This window comes from Pezoporus occidentalis, unplaced genomic scaffold, assembly GCF_034315485.1.
Source record: "Pezoporus occidentalis ecotype Australia unplaced genomic scaffold, CSIRO_AGI_Poc_V1 ctg109, whole genome shotgun sequence".
NCBI classification, from domain to species: Eukaryota; Metazoa; Chordata; class Aves; order Psittaciformes; family Psittacidae; genus Pezoporus; species Pezoporus occidentalis.
Window position 1 is genome coordinate 1886252 of NW_026912875.1, and position 18739 is coordinate 1904990.

General features: G+C 39.7%; 1 protein-coding gene across 1 annotated transcript in view; it reads left to right on the plus strand.

Moving 5' to 3' along the window:
- CRYBG1 (crystallin beta-gamma domain containing 1) overlaps positions 1–18739 on the plus strand; it is a 98457-nt gene that overhangs the window by 16729 nt on the left and 62989 nt on the right. The window contains exon 2 of the mRNA XM_062624710.1: positions 15671–15800. Coding sequence (XP_062480694.1) covers positions 15671–15800 — 130 coding nt within the window. The remainder of the gene's footprint in view (positions 1–15670; positions 15801–18739) is intronic.

Below are 18739 nucleotides of genomic sequence, written 5' to 3' on the forward strand. Positions count from 1 at the left end.
AGGTACATGTGTTGTGTATATCTTGAATGACTCCCAGAAGCTTGCTTGTGTCCTATCAGGTGGCTTTGATGTTTACACCTGCTGTTATCTGGTGTTGATACCTCCTGCCACAAGTGTTCGCTGTCCAATGTTGGGTCTTGGTGATGGTAAGTCTGATGGAGCAGCTGCTGTTTTGAAACTGTTATGATAATGACCTACCACAGGCAGACTCTGAAGATTCTCACCATAATAACAGAGCAAAATTTACTAGGTTGTACCTTTTACACCCTCTTTTTTCTTTAATACAGTTTACCTGTTGATTACATTGTACTGCTTAATATTTGGGTCTGAGTTTTACATGGCACCTACATAGCATGTATGCAAGAGAAGAAAAAAATTGCAAAAGCTTGCATAAGTACAGGACATTTTTTAAATGTTTATGCAAACTATTTTTTCCTAAAACTACTTTCCATTTCCTCCAAGAGTAAAATACATGGTTAAAAAAATGGCTTGAGGAGACCTTCTATTAATTGTTAGAGGTCCTCACTTTCCTTTCTTTTCCCCTTTCTTAGAGTGCTTTTAACGTCTCTCATACTTTAAGAAGCATTTTCCTTTTTTCCATTCTGATTTTTGTATGTTTCATATGCCTGGAACAGTCTCATTATTTTTATCTGCTCAATAATCTGTCATCACCCTAAGTCCCTTTGCAAATGTGCTTTTTTTGTTAGCTTTGCACCCCTCCTTTTATGCTGCTCTGCTGTCCTTTAATCTAGCCCAAATTACAATTTAATAATGAAGGTGAGGGTTGAGGAGGAGAGGCAGTTCTAGTTTCAAAAGTTAGCTGTAAAACAAACCCCTTCAGTCATATTGCATCTTCTGTTATTGTGGTCTAGGGTTCAGTTTGCTCAGGCTTTTCAGGGTGTTTGTTTGTTTTCATGTACTTGTGTGCAGACTGAGGTGCAGAAATACCGCTGTGTACAGCTTACAAAACCAAAGGAGACCTGAAGCTTTTATTTAATGAAAACTGATTCCTGTTTACTGGGGAAGAGCAGGGCCTTTTAACAGAAACAGTTTTCTAAGTGCTTGCCAAAGTTTCTATAGCAAAACTACTTCTCCAGCCAACTCCTGAATATTTGCCTAGTAGAGCATTATAAAAGAGCAGACTAAGGACATAGAATTAAGCTAAAACCAACATAGAGTGTAACTTAATCAGTTTGGTTTGCCCCTTCCAGCCACTGTTGTTCTGAAGTTCCTAAAAATGTTATTGCACGTGTTGATTAGTGAGACCTGAGTTACTAGAATGATGTTGAACTTGCTTTCATTAGGGAAACCGAGACATCAGTGTCCTTTTATTTCTGTAGCTCCTGGTTTTTTCTCATTAATTAATGGAAACACTAATAGAAAATTATGTGTTTGCTTTATTTTTTTATGTGAAAGATTTGTAACTAACAGACTTACAGACCAGGCTACAGTGCTGCCTTCTGATGGAAACGTAGTTCAGATCAAGTCTTTCAGCAAGGTCATTTCTTTATGATTCTTCAGCATCGTTTCGTGCCATTTTAATTCTACATCTATAATTTAGCAGTTTACAACATTCAAATTAATGAAATGATCTATCTTGAAAATAAACTTCAAATATTTAGGAATTATTTGTCATCCTTAGCGGCCTCTTCCTGATCCTTTGTTTCTTTGAAGTGAACATTACCTTATATGAAGACAGAAAAAAAAACCTGTTATGCATTATGGATAATGAATATCTCTTGACAGAGATTTCAGAGTCTCTACCTTTGCAGAATGAAACTTTGCAGCCCTAAAGGTTAACTGTGTTTTCAAATATGCATTTACTGCACACAGCAGCCTAGAGGAGGTTTGTAAAATGCTTGAACATCTGGTTTCTGAGACCGAGTCCAAAGATTTAAAAATTGTCACCTGTTTCGCTGCGTATTTAATACAGCAAAAACATGATTGCTGTCTTTCTTTTCCCTTGCCTAACTGATTCTAGTAAGAGTGTTGATTCCTTTTGTTGTTTACTCTTGCTCCTTTCTGTAGATCCTTTTTTGAAAAGGAATCTGTGGCTCCTTTGCGTTTTTTTTAAGAAAGGAGGGGCTTATGTTATACTTTGGAAAACCATCAAGACAAAATACTCTGCTGTCTAAAACCCAGTGTTTCCCCCCCAGAAACACTGTTTTTCCCCCAACTCCTAAGGATTTATCTGTGGGAAATTCTAAATTCTTTGTTCCTTATGAAGGTGTTGCCCCATCTGGGTCACAAATGACAAGATAAATGCCTTGTTAAACTGGTTCTAGCCCCTAGAGGGTTGAAAGTAGGCAAATGCAGAAATTAAAATGGAAGGTTTTAGCAGGTAACTATAGAGTTGCTGGCAGATGACTCTGTAGTAAGTTATTGTAAATAGGACATCCTAGATGACTTAAGTTGGTCTTTGAACTGGCTCCAGAATGACTTGCATTTCATGTGTAAAGTCGAAGACTCATAATACATTTGTACCAAATGATGCTTTAGGATAAAGTTTAATGTGTGAACTACTTTAAAATTAAAATGTGATTGAAATTGTAGTAGAGTTATTTTGTGTGATTCGAGGTGTTTACTTAATTACTCTTTGTGCTCAACTGTCAATTAGACTTCTTGCGTAAACACTGAGCTACCTAACCTACTGAGATAGTCAGATGATATAAACTCCTTTGGCTCCAAAGGAAGACCAGAAAACTTTGTATGTGTTTCTTTAATGTCTTTGTTTTTTTTTTTTTAATGGTCACGTGATCTTTTTTTGTCTAGAAGCTATCAGGAGCTTATACACTGCAGGTATGTAAAGCATCATAATCACTGAGATAGTATGCACGTATACTGGAACAATATGGTTTGCCACTTAATGCCGTACCAGAATAATTCATTTCTTGATGACAAAGAACTGAAGCATGACACTGAGATGAAAATTACTTCCTTCAGCAAACACCGTGGAGGTTACTCCTGCTAGGTAAAGACCAGGTCAGGTTTATGTAAGAATATGTGATGCTATAGCTGTAGGCTAGTAAGAGCAAGTTCTCTCCCATAAATTTTTCTTAATTCAGCTTCAAACACAGCCATAATAATCTTATAATTTTATAAATGGCATCCTTAATCAAAGATAAGGAGGATTATATCTAAATTTGCTTGTCACGTGGAGAGGAAGCTTTCATTAGCAATAGATTTGACCCAATCAGGAGAGCAGGTGTGGCTGAAAGCACTTATGGTGGACAAATAAAACTTGTTTTTACTCAGAAGTGCATGTGCATTGGGATTAGCCACCTCTGCTCTGGCTGTTTGTTAAATCTAAGAGACAACCTAAATGTATTTCTTTTGCAGAGTTGTGGCCACAGATCAGTGCAAGAGAGAGCAAAAGTCTGTCTTAACCAGCTTCCTCAAAGTTAAAAACTTGCCTAGGTTTTTCCTAAGGATTTTTCTTCTGATATAATGATCTCATTATAGGAGCACATTGTTTCTACTCATTACAGAGTCTCTGACAGCTTTCCTGTGTTCAGAACCGCTTGGCAGGCTCCATCCCAGACATTTAATATAATTAACTTGAAGGTGTTTCCTGCTCAGGAGGTATTTAAGCATCCTAGGATGAACAAGCATTGAGGTTGGAAGATGAGCTCTTCATAACCAGTAGTTGAAGGCCTTGTAGTTTAGTAATCCAGAAGAGAGCTGTTAATGAGCAAAGTGGAAGCAGCATTAAGTAAGTGTACTGAATTGTAACAAAATGCTCATAATTTTAAATAACAAAGCCTTACACATAATTACCTGGGCTTTCAGTGTCCCAGTTAAAAAGATAGTCTGCCTGGCTTGTCTGCACCTCCTTTCCCAGGAGCGTCTCATCTTCATTTTTCATTTTCCCCTCTTTTCTTTTTTTACGTTCTTTTATCTTCTCTCCCTGACAAGAGGCAAAAATACCGTCAGGAGGTAACTTCTTATTTCTCAAAAGGTGAAGCAAAACAAACTCTGAAAGTGAAGTTTGTGATCTGGTGCTGTAGAGTTAAGGTGCAGACAGGCAGGTAGGCTGCCTTGCAGTGAGCTTGTATCCAGGAGGAATCATGAAGCTGGCTGCTGCTTGATTTGTAAGCTAGTCCTTCCTAAGAAGCCGGTATGACTTCAAAGAAGCACTTCATAGTGTAAATTGATGTTACAGTGTCTGAGCTAGCAGAAAGCCTAATATGAATAAAGCCCATCCACATCCATGTATTTCCTTTGATGTGTAACTTCTTGACAATTTAAATATCTATATTAATTGTTCCTAAAAGTATGTGAGATTGAAAAGCACTGACGATAATCTGTGGGGCTACAGAATGTGCTGTGAAATGGTATCTTATGTTGTTGTGCTAGAGTTTATGACCAGACCACTTTTTATATCACATTTGAGGCTGCACTTGATGCATACTGGGTTTGAGTTGCCTTTCCACCTTCTCCATTGTTCTCTGACTTAAAAACTTAGTAATTTCCAAGACTCCCCCAAACTACTTTTTCTGCTGGACTCGTGACTTGGAAAGCTATAGGAAGTATAAAAGCAGATTTCTAAAAGTTGTATCTTTACATATGCTGCTGTTAAAGCATTTTAAAATTGTTTTCATAAATACAATTGTAAATACACATACAAGATGAAGACTGTTTTCTCTAAGTCATAGACCTAGCCTGTTAAATACATTCATAAATTGTGATTAAGTATTTTCATCCTTTAAGACAGGATTCAAACTTCACTCAGATGTTCCATATAGAAATATGCAGAGAATTTAAATGAGAGTAATTAGTGGTTTCTTAAACCAAAAATAGTGAATTGTTAGGACTTACATGAAAATCTCTGCAGCTGCATGCTTTTAAGCAAGTAAGAAAATCCATATTAATGTATTTTGCAATAACATTATCATTATTTGGAACCTGAAGTAATACAGTCCATTATTATGTCTGGAAGTGACAAAACACATTACAAAAGCTAACTTAATCTAAGTATAACTTCATGTTTTCCTATTTCTTTGTACTGAATATATAATTTTAATTCAATTCTCCATTCCTGGAATCAGCCACTGTAATAAATTGTTCTTCCTTTCTAGTTAAGGCTCAGTAAAATTTTAATGGCCACTTCTTAAACCTGAATTTCCAAGTCTACAATTCTTAACTGGTGCCTCTATAGTGCACTTTTTAAAATATATATATTATTTTTTCTTTTCTGCAGCATGTTTGTAACTGCTTTATAGGTTTGCTAGGTATTTAGATTGCTGATAATCAGAAATGACATAATAAACTTACATTAATGCAATTTGTAATCGCAAATCTTCATTGAATATAAGCCACTGTTATTTTCTGAGCAGAAGGTGGCTCAGCGCTTTGTTGCCAAAAGCCTGAGTTTCAATTAGGCTCAGCATAATTGATGTGAATGTAAAATGGCTGGTACCACACTAGTTGGTTGTCTTTGTTCTAGACAGTGGGCTAATTTAGCTCATGAAATCAACTCCTTTTAGGCGAGTTTCTTTGTTGTAATTGCAGGGTGTGGTTTATGAAGATTTTGATGAATAGATAAATTGATGAGTTTATGCAGCACCAGCCAAACCTCACAAATCCTGCATGCATCTCATTCATTTGTCCCTTTCCTCAATCTCTCCGCCGGTGCTGCTGGGGGTTCACTCACTGTGTGCGCTCAGTTCATGAGACCTCCACAGGCATCTCTTCATCAGCCCAATGGGCGCAGGAGAGGCTGGAGCAGGGGAGAGTCCCAGCATTAGGCTGCTGAAAGGCTGTCTAATCTTCCAGGATCTCATGCTGACAGGGACCTTTGTGTAAGCTGTGGTCCCCAGCCGCAGTCTGGTGCTGTGGTCATTGATCTCTGTATGACAAGATGTGGCCCCGCCACAAGACCTAGTGTTCAGGTGATAGTGCATCCCTCCCTGCTCCCTCTGTACCCATCCTGCATGGGCTTTTTTGCCTTTGGCCAAGGGGAACTTGAAAGGCCTGTTTTGGTGTGTGCAAACCTGTTTCATCTGTTCTTGTGGACAGAAACTTTTTTCCTAAGAATTAAAGACTTTCCTACTTGCTGCTGGAATGGCACTGTGTTTAGAGATGAATAGATGAATTGGACTTTTTAAAAGTGGAACTTCAGTCTATGACAGATTACTAGATGCTCACAACCAACTTTGAAGAGCAAAGAGCACAAACTTTGTTAAATTTTTTCCAACTATCCCTTTGAACCAAATGCTAATACATAAAAGAGCGTGTGTGTTTGGGGGGAGTATGCTGCCAGTGTGAGTCTTCATGTTCAGAAGTATTTTCATGTCCCTGAATTTGTAAACACTTTTCTGTATCTCTTGTCATAGCTAGAGAAAGTACCAAAATTATGCAGTAACTTGATATTTCTGTTCATCAAGTCATGGTGAGTCAGTGTGAACAAAGGAAGAAAAGCATCATGTGTTTAAATGAATGAGTGATGCTGGCTTTCTGTCTCCTCAGTCAAACAGCTTCATCTGGTTCTTTGACCTTCTTACTATATAAAATATTACCTTTGTTAGGTAAGGCAATGTGATGATTATTGTTTATACAATGCTTTAAAGCTAGGCTGGAATATAAGTATCAAGATCAGATTTACACTCAGTGAAATAGTCCAGTGCATAGTTACAAATGATATCTGGGGGCAAGACTGTTACTAGTGTACTTCCTCATTGCCCACCAAAACTGGAATTTGACTTTGCTTGGTGCTGGATGCTACTGCAGTGTCAGACATGATATTAAATGTTGTTATTACTACAAAGTGACAGATTTCATTATCTATCTCCTCTGGCATATCTGTCAATTGAGCATCTGTCGGATGCTCTCAAAAGTTGCCGATACTTACACATATTCAAAGAATCAGGTTTCCAGTGAGGGGTTTATTTACAGAGCTTCCCCCCTCCCCTCCCCCAAAAAATAGGAGTAGAAAAATTATGGTGGAAAATTTCAGGAATATTTGTAAAGTCAATTTTTACTAATTAGCTGTCTCCCAAACAAAGTTGCATACGCAGAGATGATGTGATGTCAGCACTTGGCTGTAGGAGGAATCATTATCACAGCCAACACGGGTTTGTTGGGGCACATCTGGCATCTATGTAGAGGTGCCACCCAGTGGCCAGATGGTAATAATGAGGTTTTCTGACTAATTGAAATTAAAAAAAGGAGGGGGGGGGGAACCTCAAAGGAGGGTTTCTTACAATAATATTTTAATTCTTTTTTTTTTTTTTTATGCTTCATGATCAGCCGATGGGGTTTAGTTTCTTGAAAAGTAATAACAGCAAAGTTTGTTAATGTTCTTCAAATTGAATTAAAAAGAGCTTCAGTTAATTCAAATAGCTTCCAAGTAATCAAACAACGTGTTCCTCCTTTGAAACTAGGTTTTAGAAAGTGTATCAGTATATGTTCGAGTTGTACCAAACCAAGCTGCTCTTTTTGCTGTTTTTATTAGATTATAGTTTCTTCCTATGCAAACAAGAGCTAGAAATACAACTTAAGAGAAGTGATTGTCTGTGGTAGGTGTTAACTGAAATTTATGATGCATCTCCTCATAGCGACATTAATACAGAATGATAATCATCTGGTTCATAGATATAAAAAGGGAGAAAGTGGAGTTGCTGCATTTATGATGCCAGCAAGATACAAAGTTAAATCTATTACTATATATTTAATCTACAGGATTAAATTCCATTGTTGAGATTAATAAAAGACAAAAGAGTGAAATAGCGATGAGCATCTGATACAGGCCTGGTGTACATCAAGCTCTCCACAACCATTCATGAAGATTTTAACTAGCTATACAATGGCTGGGTTTCTGGTGCAGGTCAATCATTATTCACTAAATTTCCAGACTACCTAGGAGATAACCTTGTACTTCAAAAGCATCTATTCTCAGCCTCAAGTGTCTGTATTGGGTTTATTTCCCAATTAATAGAGGTACTAAAGAAGTTAACTTTAAACACAATTAATAACGTCAGTAATTTCTATGACAGCAGGGCTTTTTGATTCTGTAAAACAGAAAAGGGTCACTTGGGGTGAGAAACCAGAAGCTTGGATTCACTGTATTAAAGATTTGGCTACAAAACACACTCTGTACCTGTCTTAGGACTCAGGAAAACACGTTTTGAAGGACTAATGACTGTAGTATTTCCAATTGTATGCTGTTTGAAGCACAAGAAAGCCAGAACCTTGAAACCATTTCATTTCATGAGCAGTTGCTCAGAGCTTTAACAAACTGCCAAATGCAAACAAATGCATTTAATAACCTGAAATTAATATATTGTACTTGGGAAGGCAGTAGGGCTGAAAAAACAAACACATGTAGGTATGGTAGTGGACAACAAGTATGACAAGTTTGTGGTGTTACAGTGGCTCAGAAAAAGCTCTGTTTAGTCTTTGTGTGTGCAAATGTATCGTGGCACAAAGCAACAAGGCAGCAGACCTGCTTTTCGTGATTTTTTATGTGACTGGAATGGGAACATTGTGGCCAGCTCTGGACGCATCTTTGCTGGAGGGGTGTTGTCAGAAGGAATCAGAGAGAAGAACAGTGGAATTCATTTACAAAAGGGAAAATTATGCTAAATAATGGCTGAGTGGAGAGATACAGCTGAAGCCTGCAAATATTTAAATGGTGTGAATTTGCCAAACAAAGAAAGGAATTATTTAGGCTGACACAGTGAGGCAGAGTGGAGTAACTATAACAAAAGGTACTTTGGGTGAGATATAAACCCTGTTATTAAGATGTATGACAGAACACTCCAAAATAAGCTAGCAGGAGTATGTCTGCCCTAGCAAGATGTGACCTAAGGTAGTTTAAACAGACTTTTCTATCTCTAGGATCTAGAAAGGTGGAGGCAGAAAGGTAGAACTTGATTCACCTGTGAATCTGAAGGCTGGCCATTAGATGGCAGGGTGCTGGCACAGGAGAGTGGGTACTGCCCTGCTGCTTCTTAATGCCATGCCCCAGGAATTGCTCAGAACCACTCATAAGTTCCGTGGAGAAGTTTGAGTTGCTCAGTTTTCCCATAAAAATCATACGTGCACCCTGTCACTCCCACGGCAGAAAGTCATACAGCAGCTATGTCCCAAGCACATGTCCCTTAAAGAATGTGTGCGTCTGCTCTGGCTTTGCACTCCCTGAAAGCCCGTGTGGGTAGGTAGGTAGGTACGAAAGGTGTTTAGCTACCCCAGTGTAACAAACCACTTTGTGTGGGAGCTGAAGTCGTCTCTTTTATTCTATAACCAGGTATACAGTAATGGGACTGCTGAGGCAGTGGGAAAGGGTGGTGTAAATGCAGTAAGTAGCTTGCTGCAGACTGTTCAGGAAGTCCACACACTGGTTTTGTGGAGGAGACAACAGAAGGAGTAACAAGCAGTAGGTTTGTATGGAAAACTTCAGCCTAGAGCTGACTGTTTGAAATGCTCAAAATATATTAAGACTGTAACTACAGCAACTCAAATAATGTGCAATAAAAAAAAACACAGCAAAATCATAACGAAACCCAAAACAAAAACAACTCCAAAGCTTGTTTAACATACAGTCTACACAGCTAAAGGATCTGCCCCAGGGAGCGATCCTTACATATGCATCCACACCTCTCACACCTCTGGAGTGAACTGGCTGTGTTTGTGCTGCGTAACACTTGACCCGAGTCCGATGCCCCTCTAGCTCTAAGACCTTAATTATATTTTTGTGGCTTCAGTTCAAAGTGTCTGAGGTAATGTGAGGCCTGCTGTGCTGCCTGCAAGACCGGTGTTTTTATAGCATTATGCCAAAGGTACGCTGCATGCTGTGGGGTGTGATGTGAGGGGATACAAGGGGTGTCTGAAGGTAGGAGGCTATCTGAGATGGTGTAGGGCAGGAGAAGCCAAAGCTGGTATAGTCCCATCCTTGCTCTGCCATCTGTAGGGCAGCTCATCTGCAGAGCTGCACCTCAGCTTTGCTTTGGAGGGAAGTAGTTGGTTTCCCCCAGAGAAGAGTCTAAGCACAAAATGGTGCATGTGCGCTATGGCTGACAGGGGGACTGGACCAGGGAATGAACCAGGGATGTAAATTATTTGAGAGTGTAGGTGTACCTGTCATAGTCACAAGCACCACAGTAGTGGGTGAGACAGGGAAAAGCCCCTTACTGCGCTTATTGTTGTTCTGTGTTTTGCAGTAAATCTTTAGCACAGACATTTTGCTGATCAAATTGATACTTGCTGGTCCCAGGGAAAAATTTAAGTGCTAATATGGCGTGGGAGGGGGGAAACTGGGCAGAGGATCTGAATAAACAAACAAAATGTCTTCATTCCATTTTAATGAAGTTGCTGTTGCTCATACATGCTCTCTCTTAAAAAAAATTATCTCATCCTATACGTGTTGATTGAAAATGGGAATTACTATGCAAGAACCATGTACCAGGTACAGACTGAAGACTGTTCTGAAAACTAGCAGACTGGAGATGGATATCAGGGCTGAATATCATGGATTATGAGGGAAGCCATGGTTGTAAAATTATAAGGATGCCAGTTCAGTAAACACTATTAGTTTAAAATGTATGTCAATCTCCTTTTTTGTTGTGAGTTGTTTGCTTATTGGTCCTATATTAGTGTTTTCATGTATTTTTGTCTTCAGCTTAATCCACTTCAAAATGATTTGTAATTGTCATGATATTTTAAGGCAATATCTTAAGACAGCCCTGTATTACTATTAGAGACTTAGGTACGGACAGGTATAAGCAATGGGGCCGAAGCGTGTGATCTGCAGTATAAAGAGAGTACTCCCCAGTTTAATTCCTATCTGGTTGTTTCCTTTTCCAGTCAGTCATGCTGTGAACCAGTATTCCTGTACTGGCAAAAAGAAGATGGATGTACGTATAGAACTTCTCCTTCCTCCTTTTAGTGCCTCAAGCTCTCATCAAAAGCTTGGTAATTTCCAAGGCCTCCTAGCTGCTGTTCCTTTTGCTTTACTGTAAAATTTATTTTCATTGGCAATATCAAAATGGGCTGGTTTTAGCTCTGATGGAAGTAGTTTTCTTAATAGTAGCTAGTATGGGGCTATGTTTTGGATTTGTGCTGGGAACAGTGCTGGTAACACAAGGATGTTCGAGTTACTGCTGAGCAGTGCTTGCACAGCATTGAAGACTTCTGCTCCTCACCCCACCCCACTAGCAAGTAGGCTGGGGGTGTGCAAGGAGTTGGAAGGGGACCCAGCCAGGACAGCTGACCCCAACTGACTAGAGGGATATTCCATACCATGTGGTGTCATGCTCAGCAGATACAACAGGAGGAAGAAGGAAAGGGGGGGACAGGACATTCAGAGTGATGGCATCTTACTAAGTCACCGTTACACATGATGGAGCCCTGCTGTCCTGGGGATGGCTGAGCACCTGCCTGCCCATGAAAGGAGTGAATGAACTCCTTGTTTTGCTTTGCTTGCTCATGTGGCTTTTGCTTTATCTATTAAAGTGTCTTTATCTCAGCCCATGATTTTCTCGCTTTTACTTTTCCGATTCTCACCCCCATCCCACCAGGTGGGAGGGAGCGAGCGGCCCTGTGGCGCTTAGTTGCTGTCTGGCACCACAGCTGTGTCAGACAGTAGGACACACACTGCTGTAGACCAGGTAACCATCCTCTGAGCATTTTTTACATGATCTGTTGTAAAATTAGTAGCCAAACATGTAACAAACAATAAACTATCCGGTCTATCACAAATATTCACCACACCATTTTCCTGGTTTGTGAATTCTTACCTCCACAGACAAGGCTCCTCTCCAAGTACCTCCAACAGTTGATGGGCCTTGCAAAACTTCTGGGAGGGTTTCATAATGTGCCCAGGATGTTGCAAGCATCCTTTTCCTCTGGGCCCTTGGGGCTCTGAGCGAGTGCGTATGGTTACAGAAGCAAGCCTAGGTGAGGAAAGCAAGGGTGTGGGCTGACAGTACGTCAGCTCCTCTATGGTAACTGTCCACCCGCCTGCCCTTGCCCCACGGTGAGTTTCTCTGCAGGGAGCTGGGGCAAGCTGCTCAGCATTTGGGCTGGAAGGAGAGAATTTGGCTGGGCAGTTAAGGCAGCGATGGTGCGGCGCTGTGCCTTCACACCTTGGCTTGTCTCTGGGAGCTTGCGTGTGTGCCCGTGCCTTCAGGCAGGAAGCGTACCACAGTGTTTCCTTGGAAAACTGCCTGTTGCCATAAAGTAAAGCTTTTGGGAGGCTCTGGTGAGCTCAGCTCATCAGTAGATTTTTGGGAGGATGTACCTGAAACTGGGAGGAAATTCAAAGAGTGCCTTTTCTCACCCCTTTGGAAATCTGGTGTTGGCTGTTTTCCAGCACACTGTCTTCGGGTCGAAACTTTCTATGCTGCTTCTGCCAGCTCCAGCTTCTGGTGTGAAATTGTGTCCTGTAAAAAGAGCTGTCTGAAAAAAAACACTGCTGCTTCACCATACTGGGAGAGCAGAGGCTTCCTGGCTGCCACACCACAGACCTGCTAGTGCCCTGAGGTCTCATGGTGTCTCAGGGGCTGATGGCCCATCAGGAGTGGCCCCATGGGGGTGAGGCTTGCTGGAGGGGAGACAGCGGGTGCCTCCTGGTGGATGTTGCTGGCTTGCCTGGTGACCAGCACACCCCCTTCTGCAGCAGGGGATACTGAGGAAACATCATGACTTCCTGTGTAGGAAGTGTTTGCTCCTAGAGCTTCCTCCTTTTGGCATTTTGACGCAAGGGATCGATAGCATGTTGTTTTCTGACATATGTTCATTATATAGCACTTGGGGGGCAGATGCTTGGCACCAGCCCAGCAGCACCATTACAAATGGTGGCCTCAAATGTGACTGTTGGTGTCACCTCAACACTTGACAGCTCTTCTATCTGCTTCCCATGGTGTGCCGTTATTTTCCTTTTCCTTACCTGGACTTCGACTAAGTGCCTTCCCTGTCTCCTTCCCATGCGATGTCACATGTTCCACTGCTCTGAGTCACTGAGTTGATAGACCTCAGACTACGGGTGCTCCCTTAAGCAGTCTTACAGAGGCCTCAAGTATATACATTCAACAGGGTAGGGTGCAAGAGGATCTTTAAGCACTAGGTGAGCAGCTGGTTAATGCCACTTTTGAATTCTGTCATATACAACGTGTGTGGAACCACCCCAAAAGCAATGTCCATTGGTAGAGGCAGAAAATGGAATTCAAGATTAACAGCTCAAAGTCACCTATGGCTTGGAGAAGGTAACCAGCTATTGAGAGCGATGCAGTTTCATCCTTATAAATAGGTAAATAAACAAAATAATTGCACATGTTTATTGGGATATGTGTTAAAATGTCAAAACTTTTTCACCACAATTATGCAATAAACTGAACACCTCTATAAATATGCCAGAGGCTTTTCTGCTGCCTTATTTCACTCTTTGAAGATTTTTTTATGGCAGTCAGTTATAAAACTGAATTTGCAACTAAAGCTGTACAAACAGAGCTGGGTTTGAGACTTTGTGATGAGTCTGGAAAAGTAGCCTATGGGAAAGACAGTTTTGATCCAACTGAAATGGAAAATATGCATACGTTAAGGACAAACCAAACCAAAATATTTTGAGACTTTTTTTTTTTTTTTTTTCTGAAAGCAGATACTTGTTGAGGGTGTTTTCTACCTAAAGATCTCTCAGTGTTTCAGACTGGGAGTAGTTCATCGGATGGTGACCAGTACTGCCAGGGATTGTGTGTGAGGCTGCATGTGCCTTGTGAGGACAGGATGGAGATTTGGGGCTTATTTAGTCTGGGGGAAGAAGCAGCTGTGGCAGGTGATGAGGAGCCTGGAGGTCCCCCAGTACATGTGAGGAGGTCACCAAGAAGACAGACCCGTTGTCTTCACAGTGGTGCATGGCAGAAGGACAACAGGCAAAAATTGAGAAAGGAGGAATTCAGGCTGCATGTAAAGGAAAACATTTTCACCACTGCCCAGAGAGGTTGTGATATCTCCGCTCCTTGTATGTTTTCAAGAGTTATAGAATCATAGAATCATAGAGTAGTTAGGGTTGGAAAGTACCTTACGATCATCAAGTTCCAACCCCCCTGCCATGGGCAAGGACACCTCACACTAAACCGTGTCACCCAAGGCTCTGTCCAACCTGGCCTTGAACATTGCCAGGGATGGAGCACTCACAGCTTCCTTAGGGAACCCATTCCAGTGCCTCACCACCCTCACAGTAAAGAACTTCTTCCTTATATCCAATCTAAACTTCCCCTGTTTATGTTTTAACCCGTTACCCCTTGTCCTGGCACTACAGTCCCTAATGAAGAGTCCATCCCCAGCACCCCTATAGCCCCCCTTCAGATACTGGAAGGCTGCTATGAGGTCTCCACACAGCCTTCTCTTCTCCAGGCTGAACAGCCCCAACTTCCTCAGCCTGTCTTCATACGGGAGGTGCTCCAGTCCCCTGATCATCCTCGTGGCCCTCCTCTGGACTTGCTCCAACAGTTCCATGTCCTTTTTTATGCTGAGGACACCAGAACTGCACACAATATTCCAAGTGATGTCTCACAAGAGCAGAGTACAGGGGCAGGATCACCTCCTTCAACCTGCTGGTCATGCTCCTTTTGATGCAGCCCAGGATACGGTTGGCTTTCTAAGCTGCGAGCGCACACTGCCAGCTCATGTTCATTTTCTCATTGACCAACATCAGTTGACTGGTTAAAGCCCTGGGCAACCTGGTGTGACCCCACTTAAGGCAGGACATTGGACGAGACTTGCTGTGGTCCATTCCAACCTGCACTGTCCTATGATCCTCTGAAAAATACTGCCCAGTTTTAAAATAAGAAACCCCAAACAAAATACATGCATTTTTTAAAAAGCTGGATTTTATCTAACTGTTGAATCATCTAAAGGACTAAATATTTAAAACAACATTGTTATCAACCTTTTTAATGAAACCTGATCTTCAGAGAATTCTTTATTCTTGCTACTTAGATTTTTCAGACAATGAAATGAAAGAAATTATATAGTCAGATTTTACTATTTTATTTCTCTCTTAGGAGACTAAATGAACTTTTCCACATTCTTCAGATTCAGAATTTCAAAACTGGCACTGCAGAATTAACATAAGCAAAATTAGGTCCTTTAAGCTTTAGGACTAACTTGGCGAGAAATAATGTATTGTTTTAAAGATTGAAAACACTTTCAAAGTGTATTCTTATGGGACAGATTTTGGGACAGATGGGACAGCATCTTCCCAAAATTTGATTACCCTCTGTTTTGAGAATTCAACTGGTTCCTCATTGATACAGCTTCCGGAAGAAACGTGAACAGAACAGTGATGTAACGTGGAACTATAAACCCCAAATGTTGTAATCTGCTATGTCCATAGAGATGGAGTGACATAAGACAACTAATTTTTCTGCGTTGTGGCTTTGATGTGGTTGTCCTGCTGGATATTATATTTGAGGTTTGGTTGTTTTGTTATTGGGAAAAAGCTGACAAGTTAGAGTTTTGGATCGCTAAAGCAGGTGGGATGAATTAATGTCTAATAAGAGGAGCAAGTTGTTTGGCTAAAATAAGGCTGTAAACTTTCCAAGCACCAGACGCCTTGAACCACTGCAACAGGAGAAAACTGCTTAGTGTGTTTTGTCAAGAAATACAGCAGATATTAGCTCAGACTTCATTTCACTAGAATGTATTAATTGAACAAGGTTTACTCTCCTTTCAGGTACTATGATCTGTCAGGCAGATGCTATACTGTTCAAGAAGATCAAATGCCATCAGTAGTCTGTCCACACTCTTTTGTTCTTCCAGCGATATCAATGTCTACTGCCTCATTACCAGCAGCACTTAGAAAGGTAAGAGAACTAAATATGCGTGTTTACAGAAAAAATATATATACATATATGCACTCACACATGTATCATAAAGAAAATTACTATTCTGAAAACAAAATTTAACACTAGGTATAATTGTAATCTTCCTTTAAAAGACCTATGTTTGAAATACTGGAAAAATTTCAAGTTAATATCATATATGGAAATAACAAAGGTACATGATGACTATAGCTGGCATGAAGAGCCAACAATGGAAATGGCTCGAGGAGATCTTCCACATGCTCTCACAAACCATATGGCTTTTTCCTTTTTTGTTCATGAAATATATATAGGCAAAAATAATAAAGGAAAAGCACCTACACTTCTACAGTCTATGTTAAGTTTTATTCCAGAGAAGGAGAAATGGCTGTGCATTTGTTTTCTAATGTTCATTTAGCTCATGTAGTGTTACTCATGTGCTTGGCAGCAGTGTTACTGTATGGAAGCAAGGTAGGGAAAATGCTAATTACTTCTGTTCTAATGTGAGAATTTAATTTCAGATTGCAGACAAGGTTGTGCAATGCCATTCTTGTCTTTATTGTAATCTTTCCATGGAAAGAGAAATACTTTTTTTTTTTTTTTTTCCACATTAACAAAAGTACATAGCAGGCCAGTAACTGAAAAAGTTGATTTTTTTCTTTCTTGTGGAACTGATATTCATCTGAATATATCTGATGAGGGCTTAAAATATTCTGTCTTTAAAACAAAATTTTATTGTCTAGTCTTTTCAAGCCAGTAAATCTCATCTGCTAATTTCTATATGAAGCCTTTTGGAAAGACTCATTAGTCTTTAGTTGAATACACAAATAATATACATCCCAAACATCCGTTGTGGTCTCATTCATCATCTTAGTTCTTTTTACACTGTAGAAACATGCCTACAAAAAGACCTCAGTTCCTTACAGCAAAATGGCATACTGCTGTGATGGGATATTTCTCTTGCAGTAGAACTAGCTGGGGAATTAGCTTTCCAACAATAAAAACCTGCTTTTCACCCTATTGCTGTCTTGGATGGACTCATGTATTCGCAAGGACTTCTAGAAAAGCAAGTAGACTTTGAATTTTTTAGTGGAAATTTAAGAATGGTAGAATTCAGCTGTCATTTAGTGAGCTTGTGAGTTGTCATTTTGTTCCTCTTTTTAAATAAATTGTTCATATTTACAGCTAAGTTAAACTGTTGGGGTGTCAATCCTCTAACCTGGAACCAATCCATTTGTAGTAAGAACATTTAAAACCCCTTAAATGAAGCATCTAAAAGAGTATCAGAGCAGGCTACATCATTTTATACTTTGAAGTGTAATACAAAGGTCTGATTGTAAGATAAATCATGAAAATCAAGGAAATCGTGCGTGGGGTGTGTGTGTGTACGTGTGCGCGCATGAATTCAGCAGTTTCTTCTGTATTGGGATAATCTGCTAATGTGAGTGATAATACAGTCACCTGATGATGATAGATGGCTTATGGAGATATAATGAAGCCCTGTCTTCCCTCAGCATTTCTTGTGGGAGAGCAGTAGAAAACAGTCGATGACAGAACATAAGCTGTTTGCACCAGGCTCCTCTCTGTTGCTGTTCTCTATATGGAGATCTGCTCGTAAACCTTTCAAAGGTGAATGTACTAAGCAGAGTCTTGCAGACTAATATACAGAGCCTAATTTGTATTATCATCTGTTTTTGCCTAATTTAGGTTATTTCCTTTGCCTCAGATAATTAGAAGCTGACTCCAACAATGACTAAAACAGACCAGCTCTCCTGCATTCTTTTACTAATTAAACAGTCTTCCTAAGTAACCTTGCTTATCAGCTTCTGGAGCTGGTTGACATTTGGATTTGTTTTCTGGAAGGAAAAAAAAAAAAGTAATTTAATTTTGCTGCTTTCCTTTTCCTTTTTGTGGAAGTGATCATTAAACGATAGAGCTCACTTTCACCTAAATTCCCTTCCACTCTCAGCCAGTTCGTGCCTACTAGTCAGCAGAAGATCTAAAATAGCCACTCCCTTAATGGTTTTCTTCACCTTCTGAAGAAAAGCTGTCCCCAGCATATTCCAAGAACTTGTTGGACTGTCTCTGTCTTGTATTTCTTTTCCAGCAGAAAGAAAAAAAAATTAATTCCGAGAAGTAATTAAAGCCATCAGGTTCTGTCCTTTTGGATGCTTCCCTTGCTGATCAAAAAACAAGCCTTCTCTCCACTCAATTAACTAGTGTTTAATAAACTTCTATCATAATATATCCTGGTTTTCCGCTTTCATCTTCTTCCAGGATTGTTGAACTAATCTTCATCTTACCTATTCCTGTACTTCACAGCAGCTGTTCTTGATACACAGTGTAACTTTGATTCTCTTTTTGCTTAACTTCCATAAATAGCTACATCCTTCTGTATCAAGATTACTTTCTCCTCAAATACTTCTGACGCTGATTCAGATGTACTTCTAGTTGTGTACAAAGATTTCTACTTTTTTCCCTTTGCAAGGCCATCTGGAATCTATCACTTTGTTTTAAGCTTCTGATTTGAACAAATGAAAATGTCAGCTATATAACAATGAGTGTTCTTATATATAAATGGCATATGGTTAAAATATGGTTTACATATCTTTATATAAAATATTACATAATACTAAAATATTATATTTAACACCTATATTATTATTTATATAATATTTATATAAATTATATAAATAGCATATGTTTATTAAATCACTGGATGTAGCTAGATCTCTGAGAAATTAATAAATAATATACATTTAATTTTCTTGATTCTTCTAGTCCTGTACTAATTAACATGCAAAACATTTGTTTTACAAAAATGAAGGTTTATCAGTTATTCTTTTGGTGTTTTGGCAAATAGAATTAAACACAATAAATTAAAAAACCACAAACAAACAAACAAACAAAATCCCCCCCCCAAAAAAACAACCAACAAAAAA